This window comes from Tamandua tetradactyla, chromosome 2 (assembly GCF_023851605.1).
Source record: "Tamandua tetradactyla isolate mTamTet1 chromosome 2, mTamTet1.pri, whole genome shotgun sequence".
Lineage (NCBI taxonomy): Eukaryota > Metazoa > Chordata > Mammalia > Pilosa > Myrmecophagidae > Tamandua > Tamandua tetradactyla.
Window position 1 is genome coordinate 51,476,642 of NC_135328.1, and position 18,781 is coordinate 51,495,422.

Genomic DNA, 18,781 nt, shown 5'->3' on the forward strand with positions numbered 1-18,781 from the left:
AGTACCTGGCACTGGACTAACACTAGGGTTAACAACACAAAGACCCATAAATGCTGAATGCTGAAGTGAGTTGTAGACATCATAGCACAAACAAAATGGAACACTAAAGGCAACCTAGGCTGCATGAGAACTGTCCCCCCACCTCCTCCGCCAGCTACACGGGTCACATGTATGGTCTAGTTCCTTGATGAGAAAGAACTGGATTCTGATATCTGGACCTATTTGTCCTTGGTAGCTGCTTTTACCTAAGTAGCAACTGAACACATCTAGTACAGGCTGAAGGGCCCAGTCAATGTGATAGTCCTGGCCAGCCTCTTCATGGCATAGATGGAAAATGGAGCCTGTGGTGCAGGAAGGAGCCAGCTAATGTGGGTCCAGAGTTTCCTGTTAGTAATTCTTGGAACTTAATTGTAAACAAAATAATAGTTTACTTTCGTTTTTGATGTCTTTAATTTACCTCACTGTACTGAGAAGGGTTGGTGTATTTTCCACACTTGATTTTCTAGGTGAAAAGGAGAACAGCTTAAAGACAGATGATTATGGCCGAGACCTATCTTCTGTCCAAACTCTTCTTACCAAACAGGTCAGTTGTGGCCAATTTATTGATAGATTGAAAATTATTCAAATAGTATTTCCTGCTAGAGGAATGATGATCAATATCTTTTTCACTGAGATGTTTGACTGTTTTATGTTAGGCACTAGAGATTCAGCGGTGGTAAGATAGAGTCCTGGTCCTTGGGGAGCTTCCAGACTCATTTGGAAAACAAGTAACCAGGCACTTATGCCATGGTATGGTCGGTGCTAACAGGGATGAGCATGGAGAACACTGTGAACTTACATGGAAGAGGCATCTGACTCAGTTTTCAGCAGGAAAAGGTTGATCAGGAATGTCTTCCCAGGTGTATTAGTTTGCTAAAGCTGTCAGAATGCAATATAATAACAGAAATCAAATGGCTTTTATAAAGGGAATTTATTAAGTTGCATATTTACAATTCTGAGGCCATAAATATATGTAAACTAAGGTATCCAGAGAAAGATACCTTGGCTCAAGGAAAGCTGATCTGGAACAGCATGTGGCTGGCATCTGTTGGTCCATGTTCCTGATTTGTTGCTTCCACTTCTGATGCCAGTTTCCTCTCTAAGCATCTGTGAGCCTTCACTTTGTTCCTCTGGGTACAATACTGGGTTCTGGCTTGCTTAGCATCCAGAAGACACATGGCAATGTCTGCTAGGCTCTGCCTATATTTAGGCACCTTCTCTCTGTCACCACTCCAAACATCTCCAAACATCAGTGTCTGTCAACTCTGAAGCAACTGCCCTCCAAACATCTGCAGCTTAGGTTTCTCTAAGATGTTTCCCCTTTTAAAGGACTCTGGTAAACTAATGAAGACCTACCTTGAATGGGTGGGGTCACATCTTCATCTAATCAAAAGGCCATACCCACAATTAGGTATGTCACATCTCCACGGAAACAATCCAAAGTTTCCCACTCTAAACAAAGGGTCTGGCCCCATAAGACTGGATCAGGATGAAAACATGGCTTTTCTGGGGTATATAATAGTTTCAAACTCGTACACCAGGGAAGACTACATCTAAGCTAAATCATGAAGGATACACTGAAACTAGTCAGGTAAAGAGACAGGGCAAGTGTTCCAGGCAGAGGTAATGCTGAGACCCTGGCATGTTTAGGGAACTCTGGTGTATCAGCCTGCCTAGAGCCAGGAGTGCTAGTGTGGAAGAAGGGAGACTGGGAGGATGCTGCGCATTCATTTGCATGAGAGAAATGGTCTCAGAGAAATGCAGGAAAGGGGGCAGGACAACCAAGTGTCAGGAGAAGGGGGGAACCTCGGATGACAGTCTGGCTTGGTCTTTGGCAGACAGAGATATTGGTGCCATTCTGAGCTGAGATGCCCAGGAGGAGCAAGTTCCAATCTTAATGCAGTCGCTGTAAATTGTTTCCTTGTTCCAGGAAACCTTTGATGCTGGCCTGCAGGCCTTCCAGCAGGAAGGCATCGCCAACATCACTACCCTCAAAGATCAGCTGCTGGCCGCCAAACACATTCAGTCAAAGGCCATTGAGGCCCGGCATGCCTCTCTCATGAAAAGATGGAGCCAGCTTCTGGCCAACTCAGCCACCCGGAAAAAGAAGCTGTTGGAGGCGCAGAGTCATTTCCGCAAGGTGACGATGAAACCTGTCAAAGCTCAGCTGGCCCCAGTAGCACAGGAAAGGCCAACCCAGCTTCTGTTTACCATAAGCTCCTGTTTTTAAGGTATAACTGAAGCAATGCAACCTAGAGGTTCCAAACATGGTCATGGAGTCGACATAAATCGAGGCAAATGGGACCTTTGCCTTCATAAGGCTCCCCTTCAGTAGCACAAAGGACAAACTTGAATTTGAATTTATACTTAGGGCAAAGGGTAGAAAGGTTTAATGAGAGAAAGGAGGGGTTGAATGGAGCTAAGACCCAGCAGACTGTACTGAAGCTCTGATTCTCTTTAAACTACCCTCTGCCTTTCCTGTCATCACAGCCCACAGTCCCTGCCCTCCTGCCAAGGAAGGCCCATCAAGCCCTAGCAACTTTCCTAAATTGGTCTCTTTTCTTTCCAGGTAGAGGACCTTTTCCTGACCTTTGCCAAAAAGGCTTCTGCATTCAATAGCTGGTTTGAAAATGCAGAGGAGGATTTAACGGACCCGGTGCGCTGCAACTCTCTGGAAGAAATCAAAGCCTTACGTGAGGCCCATGATGCCTTCCGCTCCTCCCTCAGCTCAGCCCAGGCTGACTTCAACCAGTTGGCTGAGCTAGACCGTCAGATCAAGAGCTTCCGTGTGGCCTCCAACCCTTATACCTGGTTCACCATGGAGGCCTTGGAGGAAACCTGGCGGAACTTGCAGAAAATTATTAAGGTATACTTTTTCTCCTGTTTCCCTCCCATTTGGTACCCTACTCCTTCAGAGAACTTTCAGACTGGGAACCCTTGTCAGAGGAGCCCATTCTCTCACATTTTAAGACCAGCTGATGAGTTGCTGAAGGTAGAGCCTTCTTTATCCCAAAGTCAACTGTGAAGGAGAGGCTAGGGATGAAGACCCCAACAGTCCATAGTATCTGCTTCCCTTTGGTCCTTAGGAAAGGGAGCTGGAGCTGCAGAAGGAACAGCGCCGACAGGAGGAGAATGATAAGCTGCGCCAGGAGTTTGCCCAACATGCCAATGCATTCCACCAATGGATCCAAGAGACCAGGTGCCCAGCCCTTGCAGAGCCCCTGGGGACAGAGGGATGGCTGGGCTGCAGCAAGTCCCCATTGTGCTTGGGCTCTAGGGAGCACTCTGGCCCCCAAGGCTGAATCCCCAGGCCTCCAGCTCCACACTGATACAGTGAAGGACAAGGTATCACATTAGCTTCAGGGTATGGGCTTTAAACCAGAAGCCAAGCCTAAAGGAAGGGTTAGAAACACAGCCTGGTCTGGCTCTGGAGCCATAAGGAGTGGGCAGAGTTAGAAGCAGCACTGAACAAGATTCATTTCCCCAAAGGTTATATTATTAGATTTCCTAGGATTGGGTCAGACCATGGTCAGCCCCCCAACAGCAACCCAGAGACAAAACAGGATCAAATGCAGTATGGGTACTCATGTTGTTGATTTTTTATTTTCTTTTGTCTTCTCGCTGTTCTCCACCTCCCAATGCTGATGTCCTGGACACCACCTCATCTTGCGGCTGCTTGGCTCACATCTCCACAGAACATATCTCCTCGATGGGTTAATATCATCTTATTATTATTCTGGGCTCATGATGTAGTAGTGTCTCATGTGCTTGCCCCTCTGCCCTTCCATCCCCCTGTGGCCTGGCTTGCAGAGGATCCCAGGATGGGCCTTCCTACCCAGAGTGGGCTGCACTTCCCTCAGCCTGTGTGATTCTCTTTACCCTACAAGGAATGTGTTCCTTGCCCCACAGCCCACTGTCTTTGACAGAGCCTGCAGTCTGGGGAGAGGAGCCACTCCTACTTTTCTTTTCTGATTCTAAGGGTTCTCTGGTTAGGTATTGTGACCAGGCAAAAGGCCAGAGTCTGAAGCCTCTGAGAATCCTTATACTTGTTCAGCTACTGGGATTATATTGGACCTCTCTTTTGTCTCTATTTCCCCAGTGTCCAAAGAGATTGTATTTAGCCCCTAGGTGGTCATCAGGCATAAAGCTGGTTGGCAGTATTTTCAGGACTCAGGCTGGGTGCAGTAAGTCCACAGCTCAAAGAAAGGACTGTGCATGATCCCCCAGGCTGAGGCTATCCCCTGGCTTTTCTGGAGGGAGGGAAGTAAAAGTGCTGTTGGCCTGAATAGAAGACCAAAAAGCACGTTTATGATGCGATGGAGTTAACAGGGCTTAGAAGGAGCCAGCAGAGAGCAGAGCTGTCCCATCCAGATGTGGTTAGGGGCCCCTCCTCTAGGCTCAGCCTCTGCCTGGGTCAGGCCCTGCTGCACTCTCCGACCCTCTATAAATCTCTCTATGTGCTTAAAGAGGCCAGTATTGGTGGGACTCTAGTAGTGCCTTAGACTAGCAATTCTAAGGTCTTGCTATCAGGTAAATTAGGCATTTAAAGGTAGTAATGGGGAGAGAGCTGCCCAAATCAGACTGCACATGCTAAAGCCAGTGCAGGTTAAGGATTTAAGGTTTGTAGTTTCTAGTTTGAGGCCCCCAAGATCCCCTAGCCATTTGGCTCTTCTCCCCAGCCCCCCAATGGCTGTGTCTGCTGGTTTTGGTCTTGTCTGCTTGAGATGCAATGTTCCACTTACCTGGTGGCTCCTCCCAAGCCCTGTCCTGTCTTGCCCAGCCCCATTGTGAGCTGCCCCGAGACCACCTGTCCTCCCAAGTCAGCCATCGGGTCTACCACCAGGTACATGCCTGGGCACCATGTTGCCATATCCTGTGCACTGCGAGCTTAGACCTTGTGCCATGTGTGTCTTGATGTGTTCTTGCCTCTTCCTCCTTTCCCTCTGGTATATTCATTTGGTTTCTTTTCTTTGAATAGCATAGCATATCGTCGGGTCATTCGTGTCTATCAGTATGAAGTTGGGGATGATCTGTCCGGAAGGTTTTTCTCCTCTTATTTCTCTTCTTACCTCACCATGGTTTTACCAATGCACTCTTGACTTCCCCAGGCGGCTCCGCTTTCTGACTAACCCACCGCCCTCGGCCGCTTGGGAAGGAGGGGTCTGTCCTCCTCCCACTGCACCGGCACCCAGCCTCCTGCCCCCAGATTCTGGGGGTGTGCTTTTTTCCCTTGGGGACATGGCGTGACTGTGAGTCTGATCTGCTGGGGTAGGAGGAAGCTTGGTGCCTTGCCTTGCCATAGAGCACTTTGAACTTGGGGGAGTTTCAGAGCTAACCCTGGCTCGCTGGGTTTTAAAAGGGTAGGTTGTGGGGGGCGGAAACAGGCATAGGGGAGGCTGGGCTAAAATCACACAAAGGACACACGAGCACAGTGTGAACTGCCCCTGCACTATAACCCCTTGTTTGCTGTCATTGTTCACTAGTAGCCTTCTGTGACCTTGTACCATGTTATGTTAGGAATATAGAAGCTTTCCAAAGCCCACCTGTTCTTTAGAACTTGACCTGGAAAGGAGTCTCAAGTCTTGGCTGTTTTCTCTAGAATATGAAACATGAATTCCAGGGCTTAGCCAAAGACATCTCCCTCCTTTGGGCTAAAACTAATTAGAACCATTGTCAGAACCCAAATCTGGTCACGATCTCTTAGTACTCCAGTTGTTTTTTTCTCTGAGGGGTCAACTGACTATTCCCCCAACTGCTGTCACTCACCCTAGAATGTGGCTCCCCTCCTCAGAAACTGCAAGGAGACTCCAGTGTTTTCTGGTGGGTGGTTGTCAGGTTCTGAGCCTCCCTTCCTTCATAACATCTCCCTGTTGGGTATTCGAGTTACATGGAGTGTCTGTCTCCCATGTAGCTACAGAGGGGTCTGTGCTGTGGTCAGACCTGCAGCCTCTCTCTGTTGGTATCAAGGAACTTAAGATTGATTCCTGAGTCACCCTTTAAAGGCCTGCCTTGGCTTGGGTCAGGCACCATGTTGCAGTCTGGCTGAGTCTGAGGACCCCCATGAGCAAAGGTCCTGGCCTGGGAGCACCGTGGGTGGGTCTTAGCCATTGCCCACCACTTGACCTTGGTCATGTGACACACTGCAGCAAATAGCAGGTGCCTGTCTCTGACATAGGGGCAAGATTACTGGCTCTCCCTGGTTCACAGGGCTGATTAGGAAAAGATAGCCTATAGCAGATAGGTTTTATGTTCCTTAACAAAAGGGATTTGAGACTGCAGGCATTGTTTTATCTGAGAAGGGAGTTAATTTTGAGCTCTTGATCTATTGTGGTTAGCCTGCTGTCCTCACTGTGTCTCTGTGTTTAGGTCCTGCATGGTGGAAGAATCGGGCACCCTTGAATCCCAGCTTGAAGCTACCAAGGTATGTGATCGTAAGACTTCTGGCCCACTTAAGACCCTTAATCCCAGCACCCCTGAATAGGCCTGCTAGTTCCTTGGCTTAACGTGAGAAGAATGAGATAGGCCAGTTAAGCCTTGTCTCTTAGCTTAAAGCAGTGTGGGATCCTGTCCTTCTAAAGATGACAGTTGCTACCTGGAGCCCTACTTGTAAAGGGACAATCTGCTTTGGTCCTCAATATATACTCTTTCCTGGGAAGTCTACCACTGGTTTGTAATTCATTACATTCAGTCTTTCCCTGTTCTGAGGCTGTTTTGGATTTCTTGATTTCACCCTAGCCTGCCTTTTTCATTTTAGTTAGCAGCAACACACTGGGTCCTGGAGGCCTCAGGCCACGTTGGGTGGCAGAAGAGGGGCAGCCCGGTGACTGAGGCAAGAGCTCCTATCCTAAGAATCTTTGCTCCCTGACCCTTTACAGCGCAAGCACCAAGAGATTAGAGCCATGAGGAGTCAGCTCAAGAAAATTGAGGACCTGGGGGCTGCCATGGAGGAAGCACTTATCCTGGACAACAAGTACACAGAGCATAGCACTGTGGGCCTGGCCCAGCAGTGGGACCAGCTGGATCAGCTGGGCATGCGCATGCAGCACAACCTGGAGCAGCAGATCCAAGCCAGGTACTTGCACTTTGAGCTGGGTAGGCACTGGTAGTAGGAAAAGTCACCCCAGAATCCAGTGGTTAATAAAGCCCCAGACAGCAAAAGAAAATCAACTGCTGTGAAGGGGCTGGTCCCTAATTCTGTACTTACTTCCAGGAACACAACAGGGGTGACTGAGGAGGCCCTCAAAGAATTCAGCATGATGTTTAAGTGAGTATATCCCTCACCCTCCTAGGTATGGGGAGATGGGTTCTGAAGCAGGGCCCGTGTGCTGAGCAGCCCTTGGTTTTGTGCTGCAGACACTTCGACAAGGACAAGTCTGGCAGACTGAACCACCAGGAGTTCAAATCCTGCCTCCGCTCCCTGGGCTATGACCTACCCATGGTGGAGGAAGGGGAACCTGACCCCGAGTTTGAGGCAATCCTGGATACTGTAGATCCAAACAGGTGAGCTTCAGGGAAGGTATTGAAACTTCTGCTTTTGGCATCAGTCTTTCTTCCCTGCTCACTCTGCTTGTTTCTCTGCCATCTCTCAGGGATGGCCATGTTTCCCTGCAAGAGTACATGGCTTTCATGATCAGCCGTGAAACTGAGAATGTCAAGTCCAGTGAGGAGATTGAAAGCGCATTCCGGGCCCTCAGCTCTGAGGGAAAGCCTTATGTGACCAAGGAAGAGTTATACCAGGTATGTGAGCTCTGTTATCTAAGACCTTCCCTTGTCGCTTGGGAGGTAGGTTAAGATGTCCCTTTGAAAAATAAAGCTGAAAGTTGCCTTTGAACTAGTGGCAGAGCCAGGTAGAGAGTGAAAATCTTCAGTTTTAAGCACCTAGCACAGGGTAAGACTCAAAACACATAGCTTACTTGATCCTTCCAAATCTTACCCTGTCAGATTTTTCCCCGTTTACAAGCGAAACTCAGTAATTGACCACAATCCCAAAACTGTTGGTAGAATTTGCCTTGATACCCCAATTAAACTGTACACTCTGAGCATGTACTTGGTATTACTTCCCTAAGGCAGAGCTTCTTGAAAATGGGATTTAAGAAATGTTTGAAGTCAGGTCATCTATCCCTGCCTTGGTGTAGGTGTGGCTAAGTTGACAGGTGCCTTCTTTTTCCCTCAGAACCTGACTCGGGAACAAGCAGACTACTGCGTCTCCCACATGAAGCCCTACGTAGACAGCAAGGGCCGTGAACTGCCCACTGCTTTTGACTACATTGAATTTACCCGCTCACTCTTTGTGAATTGATCCTCAGCTTTTAGGGTTAGCTTGGCCCCACACTGCTTGTTGTCAGCCTTGCTGCATGTCAGTTCATGTTTGTGCTCTTAAGAAAAATATTCCAGACAGTGTTACTTTCCAGTTTAACCTTAAAACTGCTTAGCTTGGGATACAACTTAGTAGAAAATGGTGCTTCAATAAAACGCTTCTGGTCCAATCACAATTGCCATGTTGCTGTGGGGACCCAGGGCAATGTCTTGAAGCTACTGCCTTCATTCTGCCTTCAGAAAAATCTAAAAGCTGGATAGTTCCCTTCTTGTTCTCCCTTCTTCTCCCAAATTTCTCTTTTCACATAAAAGATAAATAAATGACTTGACTCTCTACCTAAACCTTTTATTTTCATTTGGTTTACATCAAATATATACACGCAATAGATCTAGGCTCATAACCAGTTGCCTCTGTGTTTGGGGCCACTCCCACCTAGCCAAGGCCTCAGCGATTCCTGTCAGCCCCGTCCCCACTGAAGGAAGCTGAGCCGCAGGAGCATATCAGGTGGCCACCTCTGTTGCCAGCTGGTCCAAGTCCTCTGCTTCCCGGGGTCCTTGTTCTGTGAACTCTGTGCTAAGCTGCCAGATCTTCACTATGCCCTTGGCATCACCAGCAGCCAAAAGCTGAGTCTGTTGGCTGTTAAATTCCAGACAGTAGACAGGGCTTTCATCCTGGGTTTGCTTGATAGAAACTCTGGGTTTCTGGGAGCTTTTCTGGAGATCAAACAGCTGAACATTCCCTTCACGGAAAGAGAGTTGTGGATTAAGAGGGGCCTAAAATAGTGGCCTCTGAGCCTCTTAAATTAGTTCCATGTATACTACCTTTAAAAAAAAAAATCAGGGCGGGCCGCGGTGGCTCAGCGGGCAAAGTGCTTGCCTGCTATGCCGGAGGACCTCGGTTCGATTCCCGGCCCCAGCCCATGTAACAAAAACGGAGAAACAGAATACAATAAAACAAGAAAATGTTTAAAAATGTTTCCCTTTCTTCCTTCCTTCCTTCCTTCTATCCTTCCTTCCTTCTCTCTGTCTTTAAAAAAAAAAAAAAATCAGTCTACCATATATGCAACTATGTTTTTTGAAGTTGGGTTTCTGGAGAGGAGGCATCCTAGGTCCATGTGAAAAATTCCCATTACATGCTAGCTCGTAATACAACTTAAAATTGGTCCAGGCCTGGTGTCCCATTTCTTACCTTCCCCAGAAGCAGCTGCAAAAACCAAGGGGCGCACTGGAGACCAGCGCACGGCAAACAGGTACTTGTGGGACAGCTGCAGCGAAGTCAGGGGCTGGGCCTGCAGCATGGAGTAGAGGTGCACATGGCCATCGGTCCCTGCACTCAGGAAGAGATTCCTGGAATGGATGGGGGCCAGGAAGAACAAAGAATGTGGATCAGTGCCAGGCATCCTGGGACATTCCCTAAAGACTCCAGGCTGTCAGGCTGGTGAAAACACCTCCCTTGGCCCCTAAACCTGGGGTCTGTCCTCCACCATATAGAGGGAAAGACTCCCTGCAGCCAAGTCACCAAAGCTCTAAATACTAGAGTTCACATGGGGAAGATGTAGACTCAGAAACAGTCAATAGGCCCATTAAACATTTCTGTTGAGCGGCCTGTTGGGCAAGAGATCTGTGCTGTGAGGACACCTCCTTTCCCTGTCCCAGAGGTGCTTTGGCTGATGGAGGTAAAAAGGAGCTCCAGGCCTTTCTTACCTGTGGAAAGGGGAACAGCTCACAGAGTAGATAGGACCACCATGGGGAGAGAAGGTAAATTGTGCAGGTGCCCGCAGGGGCACCGAGCTGGGCATCCGCGTGAGGGCTGCCTCTTCTGCTGCTAGAGAACACTTGAGCGGGAAGCCGCCTTCAGTGCCCAAAACAAAAAGGCTGGGGTCAAAGCTGGAGAAATCCACAGTCGTGACACCCACTTCAGTCTCACCCCGGGTAGGCTGTGGAGAAATAGCAGCACTAGGGTCAGAGCCACGGGACTTCCAGATCTCTCTGTCCCAACAAGGCCAATGTATGGGAACGTAAGCTGTGGCCCTAAGGTCACAACCCAGCTGACAACAGTGGCTACAACAACCCGGGAGGCTTGGTGCCCTTGCCTTCCCACCACTCCCTGCCACCAAGGCTCACTCATGCAGAGAAGCAGACTCTTCCAAGCCCCAAAGTCCCCCAGCCCAGGGGCTGCCTTCAGGACCTGTCTCCAGGTACAGCAGCACAGCGCCCAGCATACCTTTTTTAGCTTGGTGTTGCGTGGGAGCTGCTGCACAACCAAGGCAAAGCCCTCCGTAAGCTGCAGCTGGCCCACCCCGACCCCCTGCCAGAGCAGCACCTTCCCGTCGGTGGCCACACTTAGCAACTGGAAGCGGTGGCTATGCTGGGGATCCGGTAGCCAAGCCACCTGGGACAAAAGAGTGACAGTGACAACATCTAAGAACAGAGATGCCTGACCTCAGCAAAATCAGACATCTTCCTTGGCTGGGACTCAGGATCCACTTCTACCCTCCCCTTCTCTTGTAGAAAAAGAAGGGAGAATTCTGGGAAAGAGCAGCCTCACCCATCGGGTGCAGTCACGGAGGGTTCTCAGGTCCTTCCCCTAGTCCTAGAATTCCAGTGCCAGCAGAAATCTGGACAACTGGGAGCCACTCACTGCAACTCCCATGTAGGAGGCTGGGAGTGGACACAGGGTGGTTCCTGCTGGGACAGAGAGGTCTGACGCAGGCCATGGAGCGTTAAGAATACAAAAGGCTATCCAGCTGCCAACTCCTCAGTGACATTCCTAGGAGAGCAGGCCCACAACTATGCCAAGTGGCTGCCTTCTCTCCCACTCTGCTTCTAGGGTGAGGCCCACGACAATGAAGTCCCACTCACAGAGGAGGTGGAAAGATCCCACCCAGCCCCACTGCCCTGACCTGGTAAACGGGATCTGTGTGGGTGTCGTCCGTAAGGCCTGTGCGCCAGAGCAGTGAGTCATCAGGCCGGCTCATGTCCCACACCAGCACTTCGCCACTGTACAGCCCCCCTGTGGAGAACAAGTGGGCCTGGGCAGAGGCTTACCCACAGCCCACAACCTGCCATCCTGGCCAAGCATTTGCTCCCTCCTGCCCAGTGAGCCAAGCCCAAAAAAAGTGAGACACTTCCCAAAAAATCACCCCTAAGAAGAAAAAGTCCTTGGCCCCCAGGCCTCAACCTCAATCCCTCTTTGCTCCATGACCTATCAACCTGCCATCCCATTGCCAGGCTGGTCTGCCCCTATCAGTCCCTCTAGCCTCATCTGCTCTTTTGCCCAAAAATCATTTCACACTACCAGTAGGTTCCCTGCTGCTTCTGTCTACTTTGACCAGACTGCCCCTCTGTCAAGGCCATATCTCTGTCCACTCCCTTTTGAGACTCAGCTAAGGACACCACTTCCTCTCCCTCCATGCTCCCACTCCCAGAAGCACCCATTTAATTTTCTCTGCCTAGCTGAGCTCAGAGGCCTTGCTTCCCCTCTGCCTCCAAGTAAGCCTGGCCCTGGTTGTGCTCAGAGACGAGCTGAAATTTGTGTTTCCCTTTCCTTAGGGTTCTGAGAAGAAGTGAGTCAGGCCAATGGCAAGTGGAGGGGTGGGGGAGTCAGACTTACCAGCAATGTGGGACGGCTGCATGGGGTGGAAGGCCAGGCACATGACCGCACTGGGTACCTCCACCACTGCTGACGGCTGCCTGGGACACAGGCCTCGTCTGTCCAGGTTCCAGGTGCACACGAAGGACTTCAAGGTGCTCCAGTCACCGTCATCCAGTCTGCGCAAGGACCTGCCTAATGGCACAGCCCCTAGGCCAGGAGCTTCATGCCAACCTGCCCTCTCCCTACCTTGTTCCTAACACCTAACCCACCTCTTCCCTGGCTAAACCCAATCACACCTAGGCACTGTATGTGGGCATCGAGGCGGTACCCCAAGGGCATGACTTTCTCTGGAAAGGGGGTCCCCAAAAACCAAGGATGGGTTCATGCATTGGGTAGGGAGGAGGAACCCTGTTGCATCAAGGAACAGGGAAATGACTCGAGGAGAATATGAGAAAGGCCCAGGTTTCAGTGTCCCATGCTGGCAGGTGGGCACCAGGAGTCCTGGGGTCTCAGGCCCTCCCACCCTTGCTCTTTCCCTAATCCTTTGCTAACCCTGCCCAGGCAGCCCTGAGAAGACAGAGACTCCCCAAATGACCAAGTTCTCTGGGTTAACCCTTCACTGCAGATAAGGAGACAGAGGCCCAGATAAGGATCAAAACAAGCCTCCTTAATGCTTAGTCTAAGGGTCTCCCATCATTTCACCTCCGTACCCTACTGCCACTCACCGACCATAGGCACAGGCCACCACAGAGCCAGTGGTATTCCAGGAGATGCTGGTCACATGCAGGCCCTGTGCTTGGGCTGGAGGGTAGCACAGGGTGTGCAGGCAAGACACCTGCAAGAGACAGGCCACCCTTAAGCCCCAAGAACCACCCTTTAGTTGGCTCATGGCACCTGACAGAAAACCACACACAGTCTTGGGCAGACCAAAGCCCAGCCCTAATGGAAAATATGGAGGCTTCATTCTAATATCTCCCACATAAGGATACTCCTGGAACCCAGAAGGAAAGGCTTTAACAGAGAAGGACAGACACAGACTCCAGAACAGAGCTGTGTCCTTGTCTCACATATGTTCTATACACAATTTCAAAAGCTTTGGCACTTATTTCCTCAGCCTATAGCAACTGAAGCAGCAAATGAGAAGGGCTGAAAATGCTAGTAACAACGAGGGGATCAGCACAATTTTCCAAGTGGTACTATGCAGTGCAGGTCAAAACTTACCTTAAAAAGTTCATACCTGGGGAGAGGGGCCAAGATGAAGGCTTAGTGAAGAGTGGGATTTAGTTCGTCCTCCAGCAGAACATGAAAACAATTGAGAAAATCAACAAAACCAGAAGTTGGTTCTATGAGAAAATCAGTAAGACTGATGGACCCTTAGGTTGACAAAAAGAAAAGAGAGGATGTAAATAAATAAAATCAGAAATGAAAGAGGAGACATACCACTGACCCCACAGAAATAAAGGAAGAAATGAGAGAATACTATGAACAACTTTATGCTAATAAACTCAACAATGTAGATGAAAGGGATAACTCCCTAGAAAGTCATGAACAATCAACACTGACTCGAGAAGAAACAGATGACCTCAAAAAACCAATCACAAATAAAGAAATTGAATCAGTCATTCAAAAGCTTCCCAAAAAGAGAAGTCCAGGACCAGATGGCTTCACATGTGAATTCTACCAAACATTCCAGAAAGAATTAGTACCAATCCTGCTCAAACTCTTCAAAAACATTGAAGAGGAGGGAAAGCTACCTAACTCATTCTACGAAGCCAACATCACCCCCATACCAAAGCCAGACAAAGATATTATAAAAAAAGAAAACTACAGACCAATCTCTCATGAATATAGATGCAAAAATCCTCCACAAAATTCTTGCAAATCGAATCCAACAGCATATTAAAAGAATTATACACCATGACCAAGTAGGATTCATCCCAGCTATGCAAGGATGGTTCAACATAAGAAAATCAATTAATGCAATACACCATATCTACAAATCAAAGCAGAAAAACTACATAATCATCTCGATTGATGCAGAAAAGGCATCTGACAAAATTCAACATCATTTCCTATTGAAAACACTTCAAAGGATAGGAATAGAAGGGAACTTCCTCAACATGATAAAGGGAATATATGAAAAACCCACAGCTAACATCATCCTCAATGGGGAAAAACTGAAAACATTCCCCCTAAGATCAGGAACAAGACAAGGATGTCCACTATCACCACTGTTACTCAACATTGTGTTGGAAGTTCTAGCCAGAGCAATAAGACAAGAAAAAGAAATACAACGCATCAAAATCAGAAAGGAAGAAGTAAAACTCACACTGGTTTGCAGATGATATGATACTATATGTTGAAAACCTAAAAAAAATCCACAGCAAAACTACTAGAGCTAATAAATGAGTACAGAAATCTGGCGAGTTACAAGATCAACACTCAAAAATTTGTAGTGTTTCTACTGTTGGTATGAAATGTCAAATGGTACAACTGCTGTACAAGGCAGTTTGGTGGTTCCTCAAAAAGCTAAATATAGAATTGCCATATGATCCAGCAACACCATTGCTAGGTATCTACTCAGAGGACATGAGGGCAAGGAAACAAACGGACATTTGCACACCAATGTTTATAGCAGGATTATTTACAATTGCGAAGAGATGGAAACAGCCAAAATGTCCATCAACAGATGAGTGGCTAAACAAAGTGTGGTACATACATACTATGGAATATTATGCAGCTATAAGACAGAATAAAGTTATGAAGTACGTAACAACATGGACGGACCTTAAGGACATTACGCTGAGTGAGATTAGCCAGAAACAAAAGGATAAATACTGTATGGTCTCACTGATAAGAACTGACAGTGAATAAACTTGGAGAATTTTGTTGGTAACAGAGATCATCAGGATATAGAAATAGGGTTAAGATATTGGGTGACTGGAGCTGAAGGGATATAGATTGTGCAACAGGACTGAATGTAAAAACTCAGAAATGGATAGCACAATACTACCTAACTGTAATACAATAATGTTAGAACACTGAATGAAGCTGAATGTGAGAATGATAGAGCGAGTAGGGCTGGGGGCACAAACTGTTGACTGGAGGAGAGAGAGGCCACATCTGAGCAACAGAAGAGGTTCTCTTGGGGGTGACTCTTCGGCCTAATTTTAAGTAGGGTTAGCCTATCCATTGCGGGGTTAAGTTTCATATGAACAAACCCCAAGATTGGGGGCTCAGCTTATTGCTTTGGCAAACTCACCACCCTCCCCCTGTCTACATGGGATGTGACTCCCAGGGGTGTGGACCTTCCTGGCAACGTGGGACAGAAATCCTACAATGAGCTGAGACTCAACGTCAGGTATTGAGAAAACCCCTAGAATGAGCTGAGATTCAGTATCAAGGGATTGAGAAAACATTCTCGAACAAAAGTGGGAAGAGTGAAATGAGACAAAATAAAGTGTCAATGGCTGAGAGATTCCAAACAGAGTCAAGAGGTTATCCTGGAGGTTATTCTTACACATTAAATAGATATCACTTTGTTAGTCAAGATGTAGTGGAGAGGCTGGAGGGAACTGCCTGAAAATGTAGAGCTGTGTTCCAGTAGCCATGTTTCTTGAAGATGATTGTATAATGATATAGCTTTCACAATGTGACTGTGTGATTGCGAAAACCTTGTGTCTGATGCTCCTTTTATCTACCTTGTCAACAGACAAGTAGAACACATGGAATAAAAAACATAAACAATAGGGGGAACAAATGTTAAAATAAATTTAGTTTGAAATGCTAGTGATCAATGAAAGGGAGGTGTAAGGGATTTGGTATGTATGAATTTTTTTCTGTTTTCTTTTTATTTCTTTTTCTGAATTGATGCAAATGTTCCAAGAAATGATCATGATGATGAATATGCAACTATGTGATGATACTGTGAGTTACTGATTATATATGTAAAATGGAATGATCAAAAGTTAAGAATGTTTAGGTTTGTTTGGTGTTTTTTGGTGTTTTAAAAAAATTAATTACTTAATTTAAAAAAAACTACAATGAGATATTATCTCACATCCACTAGAATGGCCATTATCAATAAAACAGAAAACAACAAGCACTGGAGAGGATGAGGAGAAAGAGGCACACTTATCCACTAGTGGTGGGAATGTAAAATGGTATAATAACTGTGGAAAGCAGCTGGGTGGTTCCTCAGGAAGCTAAGTATAGAATTGCCATACGACCCAGCAATACCATTCCTAGGTATCTACTCAGAGGACATAAGTATTTGCAAAGTCCCCTTTGCGGAATGGTGAGAAAGGGGGAAAATTGAGCTTCCCTAAGTGAAGAATTCTTGATATTCTCACAAGCAGTGGGGACAACCAACACAATAGGCTGAGCCCCCATCTTAGGGTTTGTTCATATGAAACTTAACCCTACAAAAGATAGATCAAACCTACTTAAAATTAGGCCTAAGATTCACCCCAAGAGAACCTCTTTTGTTGCTCAGATGTGGTCTCTCTCTCCAGCCAAGAGAACAAGCAAACTCACTGCTCTTCCCCTGTGTACGTGAGACACGACTCCGAGGGGTGTGGACCTTCCTGGCAACTTGAGAAAGAAATTCTAGAATGAACTGAGACTCACCAAGGGATTGAGAAAACCTTCGTGACCGAAAGGGGGAAGAGAGAAATGAGACAAAGTGTCAATGGCTGAGAGATTCCAAACAGAGTCGAGAGGTTAGCCTGGAGGCTATTCTTACACATTAAATAGATACCACCTTTTTAGTTAAGGTGTAACAGAGAGGCTGGAGGGAACTGCCTGTAAATGTAGCACTGTGTTCCAGTAGCCATGTTTCTTGAAGATGATTGTATAATGACAGAGCTTTCACAATGTGATTGTGTGATTGTGAAAACCTTGTGTCTGATGCTACTTTTATCTACCTTATGGACAGATGAATAAAACATATGGATTAAAAATAAATAAATAATAGAGGGAACAAACATTAAAATAAATTTAGTAGATTGAAATGCTAGTGATCAATGAAAGGGAGGGGTAAGGGATTTGGTATGTATGAATTTTTTTCTCTTTTCCTTTTATTTCTTTTTCTGAATTGATGCAAATGTTCTAAGAAATGATCATGAAGATGATACACAACTATATAATGAAAATAAGAATGTTCATATTATATGTTGATTGGTTTTATTAATAAAAATTTTTTTTAATGTTCATACTTTTCGATCTTATAACCTCAGGCAAACAGCTACTCAATGGAAAAAATCTAAAATCCATAAAAAAAACTACTCCATGGGAACCCTCATACACTGCTAGTGAGAATGTAAAATGGTATAGCCACTTTGGAAAAAAAGCTTGGCACTTCCTAAAAATGGTTAACATGGAGTTATTTCCTGACCCAGCCACTCCACTCCTAGGCCTAGGGTGTGCCTAGTCCTGTGCCCGGGAGCACACTCAAGAGAACTGAAAACGTCTTTCAATGTAAAGACTTGTACACCAATGTTCTCAGGAGCATTTTCCCTAAATCAAAAGGTGGAAATAACCCAAATCTCCATCAATAAATATGTGGATTTAAAAAATGTGGCATGTCCATATGATGGAATATGACTCAGCAATAAAAAGGAATGAAGTTGTGATACATGCCATAACAGGGACTTATACTAACTAAAAGAAGTCAATCACGAAAGACCACATATTGAATGATTTTTTTTCATATGAAACATCTGGGATAGACAAATCCAGTGAGAAAGTAAATTAGTAGATGTCAGGGGTGGGGAGAGAGGAGATGCTAATGGGTTTGCTTTTTAGGGTGGAAAAAAAAATGTTCTAAAACTGTGCCATAAAAGTTTAACATAAAGTATTTTGGAGAGGGCTGTTCATATCAAACTTATTAACCCCACAAAGGATAGCTCAAGTCTACTTAAAATTTAGGCCTAAGAGTCACCCCCAAGAGAGCTTCTTTTGTTGCTCAGATGTGGCCTCTCTCTCCAGCCAACACAACAAACAATCGCACCACCCTCCCCATGTCTACGTGGGACATGACTACCAAGGGTGTGGACTTTCGTGGCAACGTGGGACAGAAATCTTAGAATGAGCTGAAAATCAACATCAAGGGATTGAGAAAGCCTTCTAGATCAAAAGAGGGAAGAGTGAAATGAGACAAAGTGTCAATGGCTGAGAGATTCCAAACAGAGTCGAGAGGTCATCCTGGAGGATATTCTTATGCATTAAGTAGATATCACCTTGTTGTTCAAGATGTAGTGGAGAGGCTGGAGGGAATTGCCTGAAAATGTAGTGCTGGGTTCCAGTAGCCATGTTTCTTGATGATGATTGAACAATGATATAGCATTCACAATGAGAATCTTTGAATGTGAAAACCTTATGTCTGATGCTCCTTTTAGCTACTATATCAACAGAAGAGTAGAACATATGGAATAAAAATAAATAATAGGGGGAACAAATGTTAAAATAAATTTACTTTGAAATGCTAGTGATCAATGAGATCACATCAAGGGATTGAGAGAACCTTCTCGACCAAAAGGGGGAAGAGTGAAATGAGACTAAGTGTCAATGGCTGAGAGATTTCAAACAGAGTTGAGAGGTTATCCTGGAGGTTATTCTTATATATTAAGTAGATATCACCTTGTTGTTCAAGATGTAGTGTAGAAGCTGGAGGGAACTGCTTGAAAATGTAGAGCTCTGTTCCAGTAGCCATGTTTCTTGATGATGATTGAACAATGATATAGCTTTCACAATGAGACTCTGTGAATGTGAAAACCTTGTGTCTGATGCTCCTTTCAGATACTGTATCAACAGAAGAGTAGTACATATGGA

At 46.3% G+C, this 18,781-nt stretch overlaps 2 protein-coding genes across 11 annotated transcripts in view; one reads left to right on the forward strand and one right to left on the reverse strand.

The window, feature by feature from the left end:
* Positions 1–8,697, forward strand: part of SPTAN1 (spectrin alpha, non-erythrocytic 1) — a 97,617-nt gene extending 88,920 nt beyond the window's left edge. For 5 of the 9 annotated variants that reach the window (XM_077146491.1, XM_077146507.1, XM_077146499.1 and 2 more), the window contains 12 exons: positions 507–583; positions 1,970–2,179; positions 2,609–2,905; positions 3,126–3,238; positions 3,735–3,752; positions 5,018–5,080; positions 6,406–6,460; positions 6,915–7,111; positions 7,250–7,303; positions 7,393–7,539; positions 7,629–7,776; positions 8,213–8,697. In XM_077146491.1, coding sequence (XP_077002606.1) covers positions 507–583; positions 1,970–2,179; positions 2,609–2,905; positions 3,126–3,238; positions 3,735–3,752; positions 5,018–5,080; positions 6,406–6,460; positions 6,915–7,111; positions 7,250–7,303; positions 7,393–7,539; positions 7,629–7,776; positions 8,213–8,338 — 1,505 coding nt within the window. In that variant the 3' untranslated portion in view covers positions 8,339–8,697. The remainder of the gene's footprint in view (positions 1–506; positions 584–1,969; positions 2,180–2,608; positions 2,906–3,125; positions 3,239–3,734; positions 3,753–5,017; positions 5,081–6,405; positions 6,461–6,914; positions 7,112–7,249; positions 7,304–7,392; positions 7,540–7,628; positions 7,777–8,212) is intronic. The other 4 variants (XM_077146518.1, XM_077146536.1, XM_077146546.1 and 1 more) reach the window with 1 other exon arrangement.
* The window catches only part of DYNC2I2 (dynein 2 intermediate chain 2), a 59,284-nt gene continuing 49,188 nt past the window's right edge, over positions 8,686–18,781 (reverse strand). The window contains exons 3-9 of one of the 2 annotated variants that reach the window (XM_077146568.1): positions 12,676–12,785; positions 11,969–12,126; positions 11,259–11,368; positions 10,580–10,747; positions 10,060–10,292; positions 9,545–9,702; positions 8,686–9,095 (exon numbers count right to left, since the gene is read on the reverse strand). In XM_077146568.1, coding sequence (XP_077002683.1) covers positions 8,857–9,095; positions 9,545–9,702; positions 10,060–10,292; positions 10,580–10,747; positions 11,259–11,368; positions 11,969–12,126; positions 12,676–12,785 — 1,176 coding nt within the window. In that variant the 3' untranslated portion in view covers positions 8,686–8,856. Of the gene's footprint in view, positions 9,096–9,544; positions 9,703–10,059; positions 10,293–10,579; positions 10,748–11,258; positions 11,369–11,968; positions 12,139–12,675; positions 12,786–18,781 lie in introns of both variants that reach the window. The other variant, XM_077146566.1, reaches the window with a different exon arrangement.